The following is a 15,403-nucleotide window of genomic DNA, read 5'->3' as shown; positions in this document are numbered from 1 at the left end:
CTGGATGACACTATAGAGGTGAAAGGAACACCACACACTTTCCCTCTTTCTCACTTTTTCAATTCAGTGGATTAAAAGGGGTAAGCCAGGTGTTCTCTCTGCCTGAAAGAGATCAATTAAACCAACAAAGGGTATCATGCTCTGCTGGCACATTGTAGAACAGATGTCCACAGGCAGAAAGTGTATAATGTGCAGTGTAGCCCAAAGATATTGCTTTTGTTGTGTTGAACTTGACAGTAACACGTGAGTGAGGGGGTGATTATTACATTTTTATCAGTGAATGTTATTTTTGCACACGTAGCCTTGTGCACATGTAGCCTTGGGCACATGTAGCCTTGTGCATGCATAGTGGCCACTATGAAAAAAATTGAATGCCTGTTTGTTTCATTCTATTTCTACAAAAGGGTCAATGCAGATAGGCTGGGTAGTGTAGTATTCCAGTATAGAGCTACTGTAGTGTTTTGCTACTGTAGAAATTGTTCAGGCTCCTGTTGGTTCAAGACTTGGTCCATCGGTACCGCTTGCCGTGCGGTAGCAGAGAGCAGTCTGACTTGGGGGGGGCTGGAGTCAATTGACAGGTTTTGGGGCTTTCCTCAAATTGAAGAGGGCAGTCTAAGTGTAGACTAAGGGTTCTGTAGGGAGGAATGGTGTAAGATAATTCCCAATGTGTTCTCCAACTCATGAAGCATTTTAGAAAAAGGCTGTGATTGTCCTTGGAAGGTGAGGTATTGACAACAGGGTTGTGAATAATTTTACCCCTAATTATTATTTTTTTTTTAGGAGAAAAATGACTTGTTAAACACAACCTCTTTCTTTGTATTAGTATACCAATATACTTTCAATTTTTAGCATACAATATAGCTCCGTATTTGAATTATTTATTGTAGTCATTTTTGTTCATCTTTGTCAAAGGTATCAATATTTCCGCCCCACTATGTGGTGTAGATGTTCCCCACACTATCTCCAGAGGTCGTGTGGCAGATCTCTTCAAGAGAATTTGAATCTAGATCCATCTGTTTATACTACAGAAGTATCTCTCCTGGACCTAGTTTGTTGTCAAAGTAGTGTAGAGGCCCCATGTTAGGGTCTGTTTCACACGGTTGTAGTGTTAATTGTTTTCTGTTTTCTCAGCTGCTGGCATTGTCCACTTCACACTGTGCTACTGTCTCTTTTTCAGATGACAATTTTCTTCCTGCTGCGCTTCAACCTCTGATGCAATTCCCCAAAGGCAAGTTCTTTTTCCTGGCTGCCTTTGTCCTCCTGCATCTTCTCTTTTTAATTTCATGCCTTTTATACCTTAATTACATTTTGACTGATATGAATGCAAAGTTTGTTAAAGGCCCAAATGCAGCTGTTTTTTAAAAATGGTAATGTCACATTTCTTGGTAGCAATTATGTACCTTACGGCAATAGTTTCCAATTGTAAAAAAATAAACCAATTTGCCTTTTTAGCTACAGTTACCACCTGGGGATGTTACCAGGCAAGCTGAAATTCCACCCATGATTAGAAGGTCCTGAGTTGCTGGTTTGAAAATACAATTTTACAATCAGGAAATAACACTGATAAAATTTGTTCACACTTTTACCGTGTTAATTTTTATCAGCTATTGTACAATATGATATAAAACACAGGGTAACTGCACTTGGCCTTTAATAATATTTTACATTGTATTTGCATTTAAGTAATTTAAAAGAAAGACTAACATTGTTTGTATGATCCTATAATGTGAATCCGTGTGATAAGTCCACTTACAGTAGAGAAGATAGACACTAACTTTACAGTTAAACGTTTAGGTGATGATTCCCCTCATTGATTGTTCCTATGTTAAAAAAAAAAAAATCTCCCATAACTGGTTTTGTATCTTTTGGCATGCCAGTTTATAACTCTGAGATCACTGATGGGAAACAACACCTCAACTCTGCAGACTGCTGGCAGGGCATGCCAGGCATGGCTTGCTAGCGCTGAAGGAATGGAGTGTTTCTTGATGTATTGCATTTTCCCTCTTTACTCAAGAACTTGGGCAGAAGGGTGATTCCCCTGCTCCCATCTCCCCTCTCTCTCGCCTTCACTCTCCTGACTCTCTGGAGGACCTCTCTTTGTCAGAGAGTCCAAATCCAACATCTGCTCCATTGGGCTTCTCTTCTTGGCCTTCTACTGAGCCCCCCAAAATACTGACCAAGGATATGCCTTGGAATGAAGAGGGTAACACCAGATTAGGATTTAGTAAGAGTGATGAGGATATTGTGACAGGGTTAGAAACTGCTACCTACATTCAAAGTAAACATAAAAAAAATTGCCCCGAGAGCGATGTAGGGTCCAAGTCTCTGTGTGGAGACAGTGGCGTGGTCTCTCCTGAAGAGCAGCTTTGTAGCCCAGTCAGGTCTACTACTCCTTCCCAGTCCCCCAATAATCCCCTGATGACTCCTGACTCTGACATTGCACCTGCCTCCTCTAACCCAACAGAGCACTGGGATTCTCCACTCTTAGCTTCTCAAGACAACCCCAGGGCCTCCATGGATACGTTTTCCAAAGACTCAGCATCCAGAGGCTCCTCTGGGTATGAGCCAGATATGCTTGGCCAATCAGATGATGACTTAATGTTTGAGGTGAAGAAGAATCCGTTCCAGGGCTTCTCCCCTGTAGCAGATGCTGGGTTCTCTCATCTTGGGGATATGACCTCTGACAGCCAGGCAGCTAAAATGTCTGAGAGTCCCACCCCAGACCTGGTCCAGTATGGCCGGGCTGAAGACTCACAAGATGGCAGCCCACCGTCATATTACGATGAAACAAAAACATATGAGTCTGTCAAGATGGCTGCAGACTCGCTCATGGAGCCACTCAATCAGTTCTCAACCACCCCAAAAGAGAGTGAGGACTCTACACTTACATCTCTTCCAGATATCTTAAAGCCCTTCCCTCTGAACCCTGACAAAGTGGACTCAGGCTCTTCTGAAGGAAGCACTGAGCCGAGCCCTGCTCCTATCCGGAAGATGGTTGAGTCACCCACTGTCCCTGTCCCTCTGTCAGCCACAAATCCCTTTGCTTTCGATTCCAAAGCTTTACTGCTGAAGGAGCTGACTGAGGAGACTGAAGCAAGACTAGCTGTGAAGACTGAAGATGAAGGCTTTAGTGCCTTTGACCTCGTAAAGGAGGCAGAGCCTACACCCCATAGCAAAGCACCTGTCCAGATAGAACAAAAAGATTGGATGTTGTCCAGTCAAGATTCACCTCAAATTGTGAACAAATTAGAGCCTCTTAAATTCCAGACAAAGACCCCTGAAGATTCTGATTCTGAGAGTCCGTCAGCAGACTCCCTGTCCCCTGTCCTGGAGGCAATGGCCAAGAATCCTGCAAGTTTCCAGGTGGAGTCTGAGAAGAATGACATGAAAGTGGAAGAGGCAGAGGATATCTCTGAGCCGGAAGTGTCCTCTGAAGAGTTTGAGTTCATCGAGAGGCCCCTCAGGGGTGTAATCGATGAGTTTCTAGAAGCATTAGATAGCTCCAAGTTTGCTAAGGCAACAGAGTTTAGCATGGATGAAGATGACATGCGCTTTGGGCGGACGGATGTGGAGTCTGCAAATATAGTCCCAGAAGTTCCGGAAGAATCTCCTAGTCAGCGCTCTTACCTCCTACTCACCCAGAAGGTCAAGTCTGACCTGGAGAAGGATGATACCAAAGGTCCCGCCTCAAAGGCCCCTCTCATCCACTCGCCTGTTCGCAAACCGGAGTTCCTCTCTAAGGACACAGAGGGCCCTGGAATGGATCAGATGCCCAACCTGAGTGCGGAAGCAGGTAATTTCCACATGGAAGTTAACCACCAGTTATTTATTTTTTATTGGTGCATCATTTTACTCTGTTGTCATTTCCATTTTTTCCCCCCTTAAGTTTGAACTTTTTCATCACCTTTCTCCTCTGCATTGTCCCTTTTTTAGCATTTAAAAATAAATAAATAATCATTTACAATTGGGTGCATGTGTTGGCATGATTTTGTTTTCATGATCTTGGTTTTCATGTTTTCTTTCATAATTTTTGTGTTTTTGAATCCATCCTCTTGATCTAGTAAGTAATGCATTTCTCGTGTGCAATGGGGGTGTTACAAAGAGATTGTTAAAATTACATTGACACCACACAAGCCATTTTACAGGAAGTGACCTAGCAGTGTATACCTCATACCTCATTAAGATATACAGTGCCTTCAAAGTATTCACACGCCTTGACTTTTTCCACATTTTGTTACAGCCTGAATAAACAATTTATTAAATAGTTTTTTTTGTCACTGACCTACACACAATGACCCCTAATGTCAAAGTGGAATTATGCTTTTTAAAATGTATACTTATTAATAGAAAATTAGTCTGAAATATCTTGCGTTAATAAGTATTCAACCCCTTTGTCAAGCCTAAAGTTCAGGAGTATTATTTTGCTTAAATTGTGTGTTTAACATGATTTTTTTTAAATGACTACCTTCTATCTATAGCCCATACATATAATTATCTGTAAGGTCCCTCTGCCGAGCAGGGAATTTCACACCGATTCAACCATAAAGACCAGGGAGGTTTTCACATGCCTCGCAAAGAAGTGTACCTATTGGTAGATGGGTAAAAATAAAAAAGCAGACATTGAATGTCCCCTTGAGCATGGTGAAGTTATTAATTACACTTTGGATGGTGTCGCAATACACCCAGTCACTACAAAGATACAGGTATCCTTCTTAACTCCGTTGCCGGAGATGAACAAAACCACTCAGGGATTTGACCTTGAGAACAGTGATGATGGATCAACAACCGTGTGTTTACTCCACAATACTAACCTAATTGACAGCAAAAAGGAAGCCTGTGAAGAATATAAATATTCAAAAACATGCATCCTGTTTGCAACATGGTACTCGAGCCACATTTTTTGTAACATTACTTAACTATTCACTTTTTGTTGTGAATACAAAGTTATGTTTAGGGCAAATACAACTCATTACTGAGTACAACTCCATATTTTCAAGCATAGTGGAGGCTGCCTCATGTTATGGGTATTCTTGAAATCTTTAAGGACTGGAGTTTTTCAGGATAAAAAAGAGAATGAAGTTAAGCACAGGCAAAGTCTTAGAGGTAAACCTAAAGCACAAGGCCAAATCTACTCTGGAGTTGCTTACCAAGAAGACGGTGAATGTTGCAGAGTTAACGTTTTGACTTAAATCTACTTGAAATCTATGGCAAGACCTTAAAATGGATCCCGCAATGATCAACAACCAATTTGACAGAGCTTGAAGAATTTAGAAAATAATAATGGACAAATGTTGCACAATCCAGGTGTGGAAAGCTCTTAGACTTACCCAGAAAGACTCTTGGCTGTAATTTCTGCCAAAGGTGCTTCTACGAAGTATTGACACAGGGTTGTGTATGTAAATGAGATTTAGTTTTCAATACATCTGCTAAAATGTCTAAACATGTTTTCACTTTGTCATTATGGTATTGTGTGTAGATGGGTGAGGATCTATTTCATCCATTTTGAATTCCGGCTGTAATGCAACTAAATGTGGAGTAAGTCTTGGGGGTTTTGTGCTTACATTTCAGCCATCTAGTAATATTTAAATGCCTATCATTACCTGCAGTATCTCTTATGAACACCCTTTTTTTCCATAATACTCCTGGTTAGAAAATGAGCTGATCTACAATTAAAATGTTTGAATGGTACCACAGGGCCTGGTAAAAACTGCCTCTCATGGGAACACTGTGGCAGTTAGCGGGCCTGACTGTCTTGCTTACACCCACAGTGATTTTAGTTTGCCCAGAGTTTTTCTCTATGGAATTAGATTCTCTGTAAACTGTGGATTGCTGATGCTGTGTGTTGGCCAATGAGAGGCTTTGAAGCCACCGGTCGGCCATATTGGCACTCCCCAGAAGAAACATTCCTCCATAGGAATGAATATAATTCTACAGTGTTTCAATTCAATGTCCCAAGGACAAAATTACATGTATTTAAGTGGGGACAGTAAATCAAATTGAATTTGTCACGTGCTGAATACAACAGGTGTAGAACTTGGGGGGGGGGCATTTTATTAGATGTTCAAGAGTCATGTGGCTTGGGGGTAGAAGCTGTTTAGAAGCCTCTTGGAACCAGACTTGGTGCTCCGGTACTGCTTGCTGTGTGGTAGCAGAGAGAACAGTCTATGACTAGGGTGGCTGGAGTCTTTGACAATTGTTAGGGCCTTCCTCTGACACTGCCTGGTATAGAGGTCCTGGATAGCAGGAAGCTTGGCCCAGTGATGTACTGGGCCGTACGCTCTACCCTCTATCGTGTCTTGCGGTCGGAGGCTGAGAAGTTGCCATACCAGGCAGTGATGCAACCAGTCAGCATGCTCTCGATGGTGCACCTGAAGAACCTTTTGAGGATCTCGGGACCCATGCCAAACATTTAGATCTTTCAAAATTAGACTTTAAGGAAAATGTTTTAATATACTATTTACAAATATGCATTAAAGTGTCTGAATGGCAAACTGTGTGATATATATATATACTGCTCAAAAAAATAAAGGGAACACTAAAATAACATCATAGATCTGAATGAAATAAATATTTTTATTAAGTACTTTTTTCTTTACATAGTTTAATGTGCTGACAACAAAATCACACAAATTATCAATGGAAATCAAATTTATCAACCCATGGAGGTCTGGATTTGGAGTCACACTAAAAATTAGTGGAAAACCACACTACAGGCTGATCCAACTTTGATGTAATGTCCTTAAAACAAGTCAAAATGAGGCTCAGTAGTGTGTGTGGCCTCCACGTGCCTGTATGACCTCCCTACAACGCCTGGGCATGCTCCTGATGAGGTGGCGGATGGTCTCCTGAGGGATCTCCTCACAGACCTGGACTAAAGCATTCGCCAACTCCTGGACAGTCTGTGGTGCAACGTAGCGTTGGTGGATGGAGCGAGACATGATGTCCCAGATGTGCTCAATTGGATTCAGGTCTGGGGAACGGACGGACCAGTCCATGGCATCAATGCCTTCCTCTTGCAGGAACTGCTGACACACTCCAGCCACATGAGGTCTAGCATTGTCTTTCATTAGGATGAACCCAGGGCCAACCGCACCAGCATATGGTCTCACAAGGGGTCTGAGGATCTCATCTCGGTACCTAATGGCAGTCAGGCTACCTCTGGCGAGCACATGGAGGGCTGTGCGGCCCCCCCAAAGAAATGCCACCCCACACCATTGACTGACCCACCGCCAAACCAGTCATGCTGGAGGATGTTGCAGGCAGCAGAACGTTCTCCACGGCGTCTCCAGACTGTCACGTGCCCAGTGTGAACCTGCTTTCATCTGTGAAGAGCACAGGGCGCCAGTGGCGAATTTGCCAATCTTGGTGTTCTCTGGAAAATGCCAAACGTCCTGCACGGTGTTGGACTGTAAGCACAACCCCCACCTGTGGACGTCGGGCCCTCATACCACCCTCATGGAGTCTGTTTCTGACCGTTTGAGCAGACACATGCACATTTGTGGCCTGCTGGAGGTCATTTTGCAGGGCTCTAGCAGTGCTCCTCCTGCTCCTCCTTGCACAAAGGCGGAGGTAGCGGTCCTGCTGCTGGGTTGTTGCCCTCCTACGGCCTCCTCCACGTCTCCTGATGTACTGGCCTGTCTCTTGGTAGCGCTTCCACCCCCTGGACACTACGCAGACACACAGCAAACCTTCTTGCCACAGCTCGCATTGATGTGCCATCCTGGATGAGCTGCACTACCTGAGCCACTTGTGTGGGTTGTAGACTCCGTCTCATGCTACCACTAAAGTGAAAGCACCGCCAGCCAGCATTCAAACGTGACCAAAACATCAGCCAGGAAGCATAGGAACTGAGAAGTGGTCTGTGGTCAACACCTGCAGAACCACTCCTTTATTGGGGGTGTCTTGCTAATTGCCTATAATTTCCACCTGTTGTCTATTCCATTTGCACAACAGCATGTGAAATTTATTGTCAATCAGTGTTGCTTCCTAAGTGGACAGTTTGATTTCACAGAAGTGTGATTGACTTGGAGTTACATTGTGTTTAAGTGTTCCCTTTTATTTTTTTGAGCAGTACACATACACATGCACACACACACACACACACAGTGGGGCAAAAAAGTAGGCCTGTAATTTTCATCATAGGTACACTTCAACTATGACAGACGACAAGAAAAAAAAATCCTGAAAATCACATTGTAGGATTTTTAATAAATGTTTGCAAATTATGGTGGAAAATAAGTATTTGGTCACCTAAAAACAAGCAAGATTTCTGGCTCTCACAGACCTGTAACTTCTTCTTTAAGAGGCTCCTCTGTCCTCCACTCGTTACCTGTATTAATGGCACCTGTTTGAACTTGTTATCAGTATAAAATACACCTGTCCACAACCTCAAACAGCCACATTCCAAACTCCACTATGGCCAAGACCAAAGAGCTGTCAAAGGACACCAGAAACAAAATTGTAGACTTGCACCAGGCTGGGGAACCTGAATCTGCAATAGGTAAGCAGCTTGGTTTGAAGAAATCAACTGTGGGAGCAATTATTAGGAAATGGAAGACATACAAGACCACTGATAATCTCCCTCGATCTGGGGCTCCACGCAAGATCTCACCCCGTGGGGTCAAAATGATCACAAGAACGGTGAGCAAAAATCCCAGAACCACACGGGGGGACCTAGTGAATGACCTGCAGAGAGCTGGGACCAAAGTAACAAAGCCTACCATCAGTAACACACTACACTGCCAGGGACTCAAATCCTGCAGTGCCAGATGTGTCCCCCTGCTTAAGCCAGTACATGTCCAGGCTCGTCTGAAGTTTGCTAGAGAGCATTTGGATGATCCAGAAGAAGATTGGGAGAATGTTATATGGTCAGATGAAACCAAAATATAACTTTTTGGTAAAAACTCAACTCGTCCTGTTTCGAGGACAAAGAATGCTGAGTTGCATCCAAAGAACACCATATCTACTGTGAATCATGGGGGTGGAAACATCATGTTTGGGGCTGTTTTTCTGCAAAGGGACCAGGATGACTGATCCGTGTAAAGGAAAGAATGAATGGGGCCATGTATCGTGAGTGAAAACCTCTTTCCATCAGCAAGGCCATTGAAGATGAAACGTGGCTGGGTCTTTCAGCATGACAATGATCCCAAACACACCGCCCGGGCAACGAAGGAGTGGCTTCGTAAGAAGCATTTCAAGGTCCTGGAGTGGCCTAGCCAGTCTCCAGATCTCAACCCCATATAAAATCTTTGGAGGGAGTTGAAAGTCCGTGTTGCCCAGCAACAGCCCCAAAACATCACTGCTCTGGAGGAGATCTGCATGGAGGAATGGGCCAAAATACCAGCAACAGTGTGTGAAGACTTACAGAAAACATTTGACCTCTGTCATTGCCAACAAAGGGTATATAACAAAGTATTGAGAAACTTTTGTTATTGACCACATACTTATTTTCCACCATAATTTGCAAATAAATTCATTAAAAAACCTACAATGTGATTTTCTGGTTTTTTTTTCTCATTTTGTCGGTCATAGTTAAAGTGTACGTACCTATGATGAAAATGACAGGCCTCATCTTTTTAAGTGGGAGTACTTGCACAATTGGTGGCTGACTAAATACTTTTTTGCCCCACTGTGTGTGTGTGTGTGTGAGAGATTATAAATAATTAAATACACACATCTTCCCCTCCCTGGGTCCATTTTGTTTTTGTAAAAATAAATAAATAATCTTAGCACCACACAGCTGACTCAATTAACCAGCTCATCAAGCGTTTGATGATTTGAATCTCCTGTGTAGTGCTAGGGCAAAACAAAAACATGCACCCAGGAAGTTTGGAAAACCCTGATCGTGTGTCGATATCACCAAAATCTACTGTCTGCAGTCTGGTTTTAGCCCTGGTTGAAAATAACAACCAGAGATATGAAACTATACACCACCTTGTAGGCCCCATTTTGCCTCTTGAGGTCCCATGTCCAGATAAACCTTACCCAGCTCAGTTAAACGGGCAGAGTTGTAGAAAAAATTGCCATATGTTTGGAAGGCTTACTGCTCTGGGCCAGTGGCCTTCTGATTTAGTGTTTTTTATTTTTGCATGACTGCTGTTAGGTTAAAGGCTATGCTTTCATATTAAGTCGTTTTACAATGAATGGCTTAGTTTTACCTTGCTAGTTATTCACACCGGTGCAGATTTATTTATCTGATTGGGACATTGCTTTGAGCAAGGCTGGCGGACACCCAGACTGTGTGTGAGGAATCGCCCAATAAAAAGGCTCTGCCTGCATTGCGACACCAGCCGATGAAGAATAGAGCTTGTCAGCAAGTGTTCCCTTTATTTGTTCGACTCAAAATTAAATACTATCAAACATCACCCCTGACCTATCTCATTCGCAAAACCCCCTTAGTGAGATTGCAGGTGGTTTTGAATCCACAGAACTGTAGTAACCGACCACTGTATCATTAATTAGTCACCCATAGTCTTCAGTAGGACTACACCCATATGCTACAAAATGTACCTTGCACGGATACTCCCATTTATCTAAATGACTCCAGCTGTAGTTCTGAGTGAATATACTTTTGTCAACTCTCTAAATAACTTGCTGAAAATACTAACACAATATAAATTGACACAGGAATGAGGAAACCTAGGCAGACTTAAGTGAAATTAGTGAGGTGCCCTCTAGTGGACTAATACAACAATCACCATTTTCTTATGTGATTTAAGACTGACTACTGATGTGTGTTGGTTTGGGGATGACCAAATCATAATTGTTTGGCTGATTTAGATATGGTACACTGTTTGAAGATGGACTTTGACTCTGATCAACAGAATAATATTACATTCATAATTTAAGCGCAGTAATGGTCCGATTGGATGTCTGATGCTTTCCAGAGCATGAGGTTAGATTTGAGGTTTCTGTTACTTACCAACGTTGAGGCAATTCAGAGGGCATTTCAAATTAAGTCACATTTTGAAGGTAGTGGGATAGCCTGTACTTGTAGTCCCTACAGAGACCGTGGGGTGGAGTCACCTACTTGCTGCTTTGTCATCCATGTGGGGATGAGAGGGAGGGGAAAAGCACATGTACATTTGCGCAAGGGGAGGGAGAGTATCAGACTGAGTTAGGGGGAGTGAGTTAGATGGGGAAGTTGCTGCGTCAGTGCGATAGGCGCTCTAGGTGCCAGCAGACAGTCAGCTGACCTCAGTCCTACAGCCTGAGAGGAAGAGAAAAGGGGGAGGGAGGTAGAGAGAGCAGTAGTGCTGCAGTCATCTCACAGGAGGAAGGTTTGGTTGTCCCCCATCTTCCACCTCGGTCCCCGCACCCGCCTCCAGCCCAACACACCGCATGCTGTCTGGAATGCCCTGCTGATACCTTCACAGCGGCTCTATCATGGAAAACGGGAAAACAGAAAATGGAGACACCCAGCCTCCACCACAGTGGAAAGACAAGGGTATCCCTCTTTTATTTTACTGTTGCGGTAACCTTTCCTGAATACTATTATATATATATGTTTTTTTTTGTAGTTATTGCTGGGTTCTCTAGATGTATGTGAAATTAAAAGTAGTCCATTTGTTTTTAGAGGGTTGTTATTAAACCATGCACAGGTATTGTGGACCTTTTGTAGTATGTATTTGGCAATCACTCTGGTAGTTGAGTGGGTTGTTTTTGTATTGCTTGTCCCATCCAGCCATGCATGCCATTTGCTTTGAATGTGTAGCCAACTGTAAATAAATAAGATTGTTGGTAACCAGTGGAACTGTTAATGCCACAAACAAATCTAAAAGTTTCTCTGGATTTCTAATGTGTAATCCACTATCCTAGCAGAACCTTTTGGTAAGGGTAGCACTGACAGGAAGACGTCTGTCCAAAGGTGCATGGTGGGAGGAGGGGTGTTGGGCTGAAGTGACAAGTGTAATAGATGTCTAATGATTCCATGTTGCCTGGAGTTGACTCACGACTGCCTGGTCCGGTGCACCAGGGGTCTCTAACCCCTTTGACAAATGCTGCTGAATACAGGACCAGCCTTCAGCCCCACAGTCTGCTGACTATGCTTTATAAAGGTGTTTAAGTCCATTGTTCAGCATGTGCAACAAAAATAAGGTGTGTGCATAGTGGTTAAGAGCATTGGGCAAGTAACCGAAAGGTCGCTGGTTTGTATCCCTGAGTTGACTAGGTGAAAAATCTCTGTGCCCTTTAGTAAGGAACTTAACCCTAATTGCTCCTATAAGTCGCTCTGGATAAGCATGTCTGCTAAATTACAGATGTGTGTATTCACACTTGGCTCCTCTGGTGCTTGCCATATAGGCTATGTGGCTTATGACAGAAGAGGTCTTCTGGTGTTTTCCAGGCCCAGTTGTAGCCATCTGCATCCAGCTCAGACGGGACATTGTGAGGCTCAGGCAACCAATGGCACTGTGCTCACGTCCTGCTGATTTTTGTCATGTGTGCTACTGCGTTGCATCATTCTGGAATGCAGCATGGCAATTGGCACACATTGCAACAGAAAGGGCATTGTGCTCAAAGGGACCCTGTCAACTCTATTTGACTAAATGGTATGTCATCCATTTTAGCAACTACCATCTGGCTGAGTGCTCAGTTGAGCATGACCCGCACTTGGATAGGGTATGGGTGTAGTAGACTACCAGCCTGAGTCACTCCGGTGACTAAGCAGTATTGGCCTGAGAGACTGTCTACATTAGTCTGTAACATTATGTATAAAAAAATTACAGGATTAAAGCATGAGGGGCAGATGGCAGTGACATAACCCTAAAGGGGCCATAGAAATTGTATAGCTGGGTGATGAAGTAGGATGTTTTCTGGTGTGCCCCATAATTAGTTTTAACAGGTAAGCATATTGTTAGATTCTTTCAGCTGGACATGTGGGTGCATGGATTTCCATCGGACATGTGTTCTGATGTAAGAGTTTGTAGAGGACTCTTTCTGGCTATCGCATTAAGGCTATGCACTCACTACCAGACAATTGTATTGGTAAAATATTGACCAACAGCTTCACATGGCTGTATGAAAGACTAACAAAACATTGCAAATTGCCTGTGGTTGTCAGTTTTTACATTGGTTGGAATTGGTATTTATAAAAAATGTCTTTGTAATAAACTCCTGATTTTAGATATGACCAGTTGTCGGTCATAATGATGCACTGTTATATTGATAAAGCTGGTCAACATATGCAGTTATGACTAACATTTTCCCCACCCATACTCCCCCATTTCCAATATTTTCATTCAGTTTTGAAACCAAATTACTATTACTACAAAGCTCTACCAGTGTTCCCACGAATAGTAGAAAAGCACATTCGCATATTTGCATTGGGGACGTATTGAAACTTCAACATAATTAGAAAGGGCTGAGGCGCTGCAGAGCTGCGCATAATGAGTGGATCTCAAATGTACCTAGCAGGAAGTGAACACCCTTTCGCGCAGCTGAGCTAGTTAAGTGCTGGATGCTAGGAGGCTCAAGATGGATGCCGAACGGGGTAAGTGCTGTCATTCTCGTGTGTACGATGCTGTCTTTACATATCACATTTATATTCGATTGTATCGCCGTTGAATTGACCAATTTCCCTACCGACGCTACGGTGTGAGGCGAATGGGTAGGAATTGAGCTGTGCATGGCGCTATGCAGAGGCCCAGCTAGGTCAAACGGGACATTTTATCGTGATGGGGGCTACGCTGAGAACTACATGGCGTCAGACTCATGTACGATTCAGTCATTTTCCTGTTTATCCATCTCCCCCCGTGGATATTAAAGTAGTGTTTACATGGAGATGTATACGGAAGGACATTATTAAATAATGGCATGTTATTAGCTAGCTATATGATGAGATTAGCGCAGTTGATGTGCCTGGGATATTTTTAGTTCCCCCACATGCTAGTTCATGCTTACCATATGTACCGTAGATAGACTGAAGGGACGAACACCCCCCTTTCACGGTTGCACGTTAGCTATTATTGCTATAAACATTCTAAACAAAGGGTCCTGGTGACGCAAATGTTTGGGCTAGCTACTAGTAACTGGCCAATGTTAGCGATCTAGCTATATTTAAACGAGCTGTAGCCGAGCTATCCAGTTAAGCTAGCAGCTAACATTGGCGTTTGGGAGAAATTAAAAGCTTAGCGTCACCACCTAAAAAGACCCCACGAGCGTGGTCCATAAAGGGTCTGACATGATTCCTCACGAGAAGCATTCTTGTGATTTGACAGTGAAGTGTGTCCCTAGGCTGGCTAAAACTGCTGACGCTTCTTTTGATTCTGCTTCTGCGGTGCCTTTAGGTATTTTACTTGTTCGCTATGTGATCAATTCAATCACAATAATGCATCAGTCGTTGCTTTGGTATGAATCGCTTGATACGATTATCTATTTGGCAGAAACCTGTAAAATTAGGGTTTTCAACTATAAGCCCATTCATTACTTGTTAAGCAATTTGAAATCTGATAGCCTGCCAAGTCATTGCACATTGAAGACTTGAGCAATGCCCGCTTGCTGACTGGCCTACGTTTTAAAATGCGTCTGCCAGTAGGAAATAGATGTCTTTCATATCTAATATTGTACACTGACGTGCTAGGAATTGCTGGTGAAACACAAGCATGGGTCTGTCCTGCCCCTAGCTGACTGGGTGTGGGTTGGCTAACAATCTTAAAAATGAACAGGTTTTAGGCCTGTGCCATGGCTATGAATGAACCTGGACCTAGGTGCATTACCTGCAGTGTCAGCTGTAGGGAACACCAGGGATTCCCGTTTAGTAAAGTAGTGTGGCTAGTAGCTAATTATCTGCAGACAAATAATTAAGTAAATTAAATTGGGTGTTCATTTTTTCATAGATTTACCCCTTCTCATTCCACCTCCAACATCACCACCATAATCTCTTATTTTAATGTGTTGAAAAGAAGCACACTTAGTTTGTGTCCTGCAGCTATCTGACCCTGTTCTCTCTCCTGCAGTGGTAGAGCTCCTGTACTGGCGTGATGTCAAGACTTCTGGCGTGGTGTTTGGCGCTGGCCTCTCTCTGCTGCTCTCCCTGACACTTTGCAGCATCGTCAGTGTCTCATCCTACATCACTCTGGTGCTCCTCTCCGTCACCATTTGCTTCAGGATATACAAGGGGATCCTGCAGGCCATCCAGAAGTCTGATGAAGGGCACCCATTCAAGTTAGTAACCCACTTTTTTTTTTTTTTTTTACATAAGTGGTGGGGAAAAGTACCCAATTGTCATACTTGAGTAAAAGTAAATATACAGTGGGGCAAAAAGTATTGTCAGCCACCAATTGTGCAAGTTCTCCCACTTAAAAAGATGAGAGGCCTGTCATTTTCATCATAGGTACACTTCAACTATGACAGACAAAATGAGAGAGAAAAAAATCCAGAAAATCACATTGTAGGATTTTTAATT

At 43.1% G+C, this 15,403-nt stretch overlaps 1 protein-coding gene across 6 annotated transcripts in view; it reads left to right on the top strand.

The window, feature by feature from the left end:
* The window catches only part of rtn4a (reticulon 4a), a 34,337-nt gene that overhangs the window by 7,433 nt on the left and 11,501 nt on the right, over positions 1 to 15,403 (top strand). Inside the window, exons 2-4 of one of the 6 annotated variants that reach the window (XM_029640431.2) lie at positions 1,178 to 1,228; positions 2,015 to 3,793; positions 14,955 to 15,162. In XM_029640431.2, coding sequence (XP_029496291.1) covers positions 1,178 to 1,228; positions 2,015 to 3,793; positions 14,955 to 15,162 — 2,038 coding nt within the window. Of the gene's footprint in view, positions 1 to 1,177; positions 1,229 to 2,014; positions 3,794 to 11,226; positions 11,447 to 13,381; positions 13,490 to 14,954; positions 15,163 to 15,403 lie in introns of those variants that run through there. The other 5 variants (XM_029640432.2, XM_029640433.2, XM_029640435.2 and 2 more) reach the window with 5 other exon arrangements.

This window comes from Oncorhynchus nerka, linkage group LG28 (genome assembly GCF_034236695.1).
Source record: "Oncorhynchus nerka isolate Pitt River linkage group LG28, Oner_Uvic_2.0, whole genome shotgun sequence".
In the NCBI taxonomy this organism is placed as follows: Eukaryota; Metazoa; Chordata; class Actinopteri; order Salmoniformes; family Salmonidae; genus Oncorhynchus; species Oncorhynchus nerka.
The sequence above is the reverse complement of the archived record's forward strand: the minus strand, read 5'-3'. Positions and strand labels throughout refer to the sequence as shown.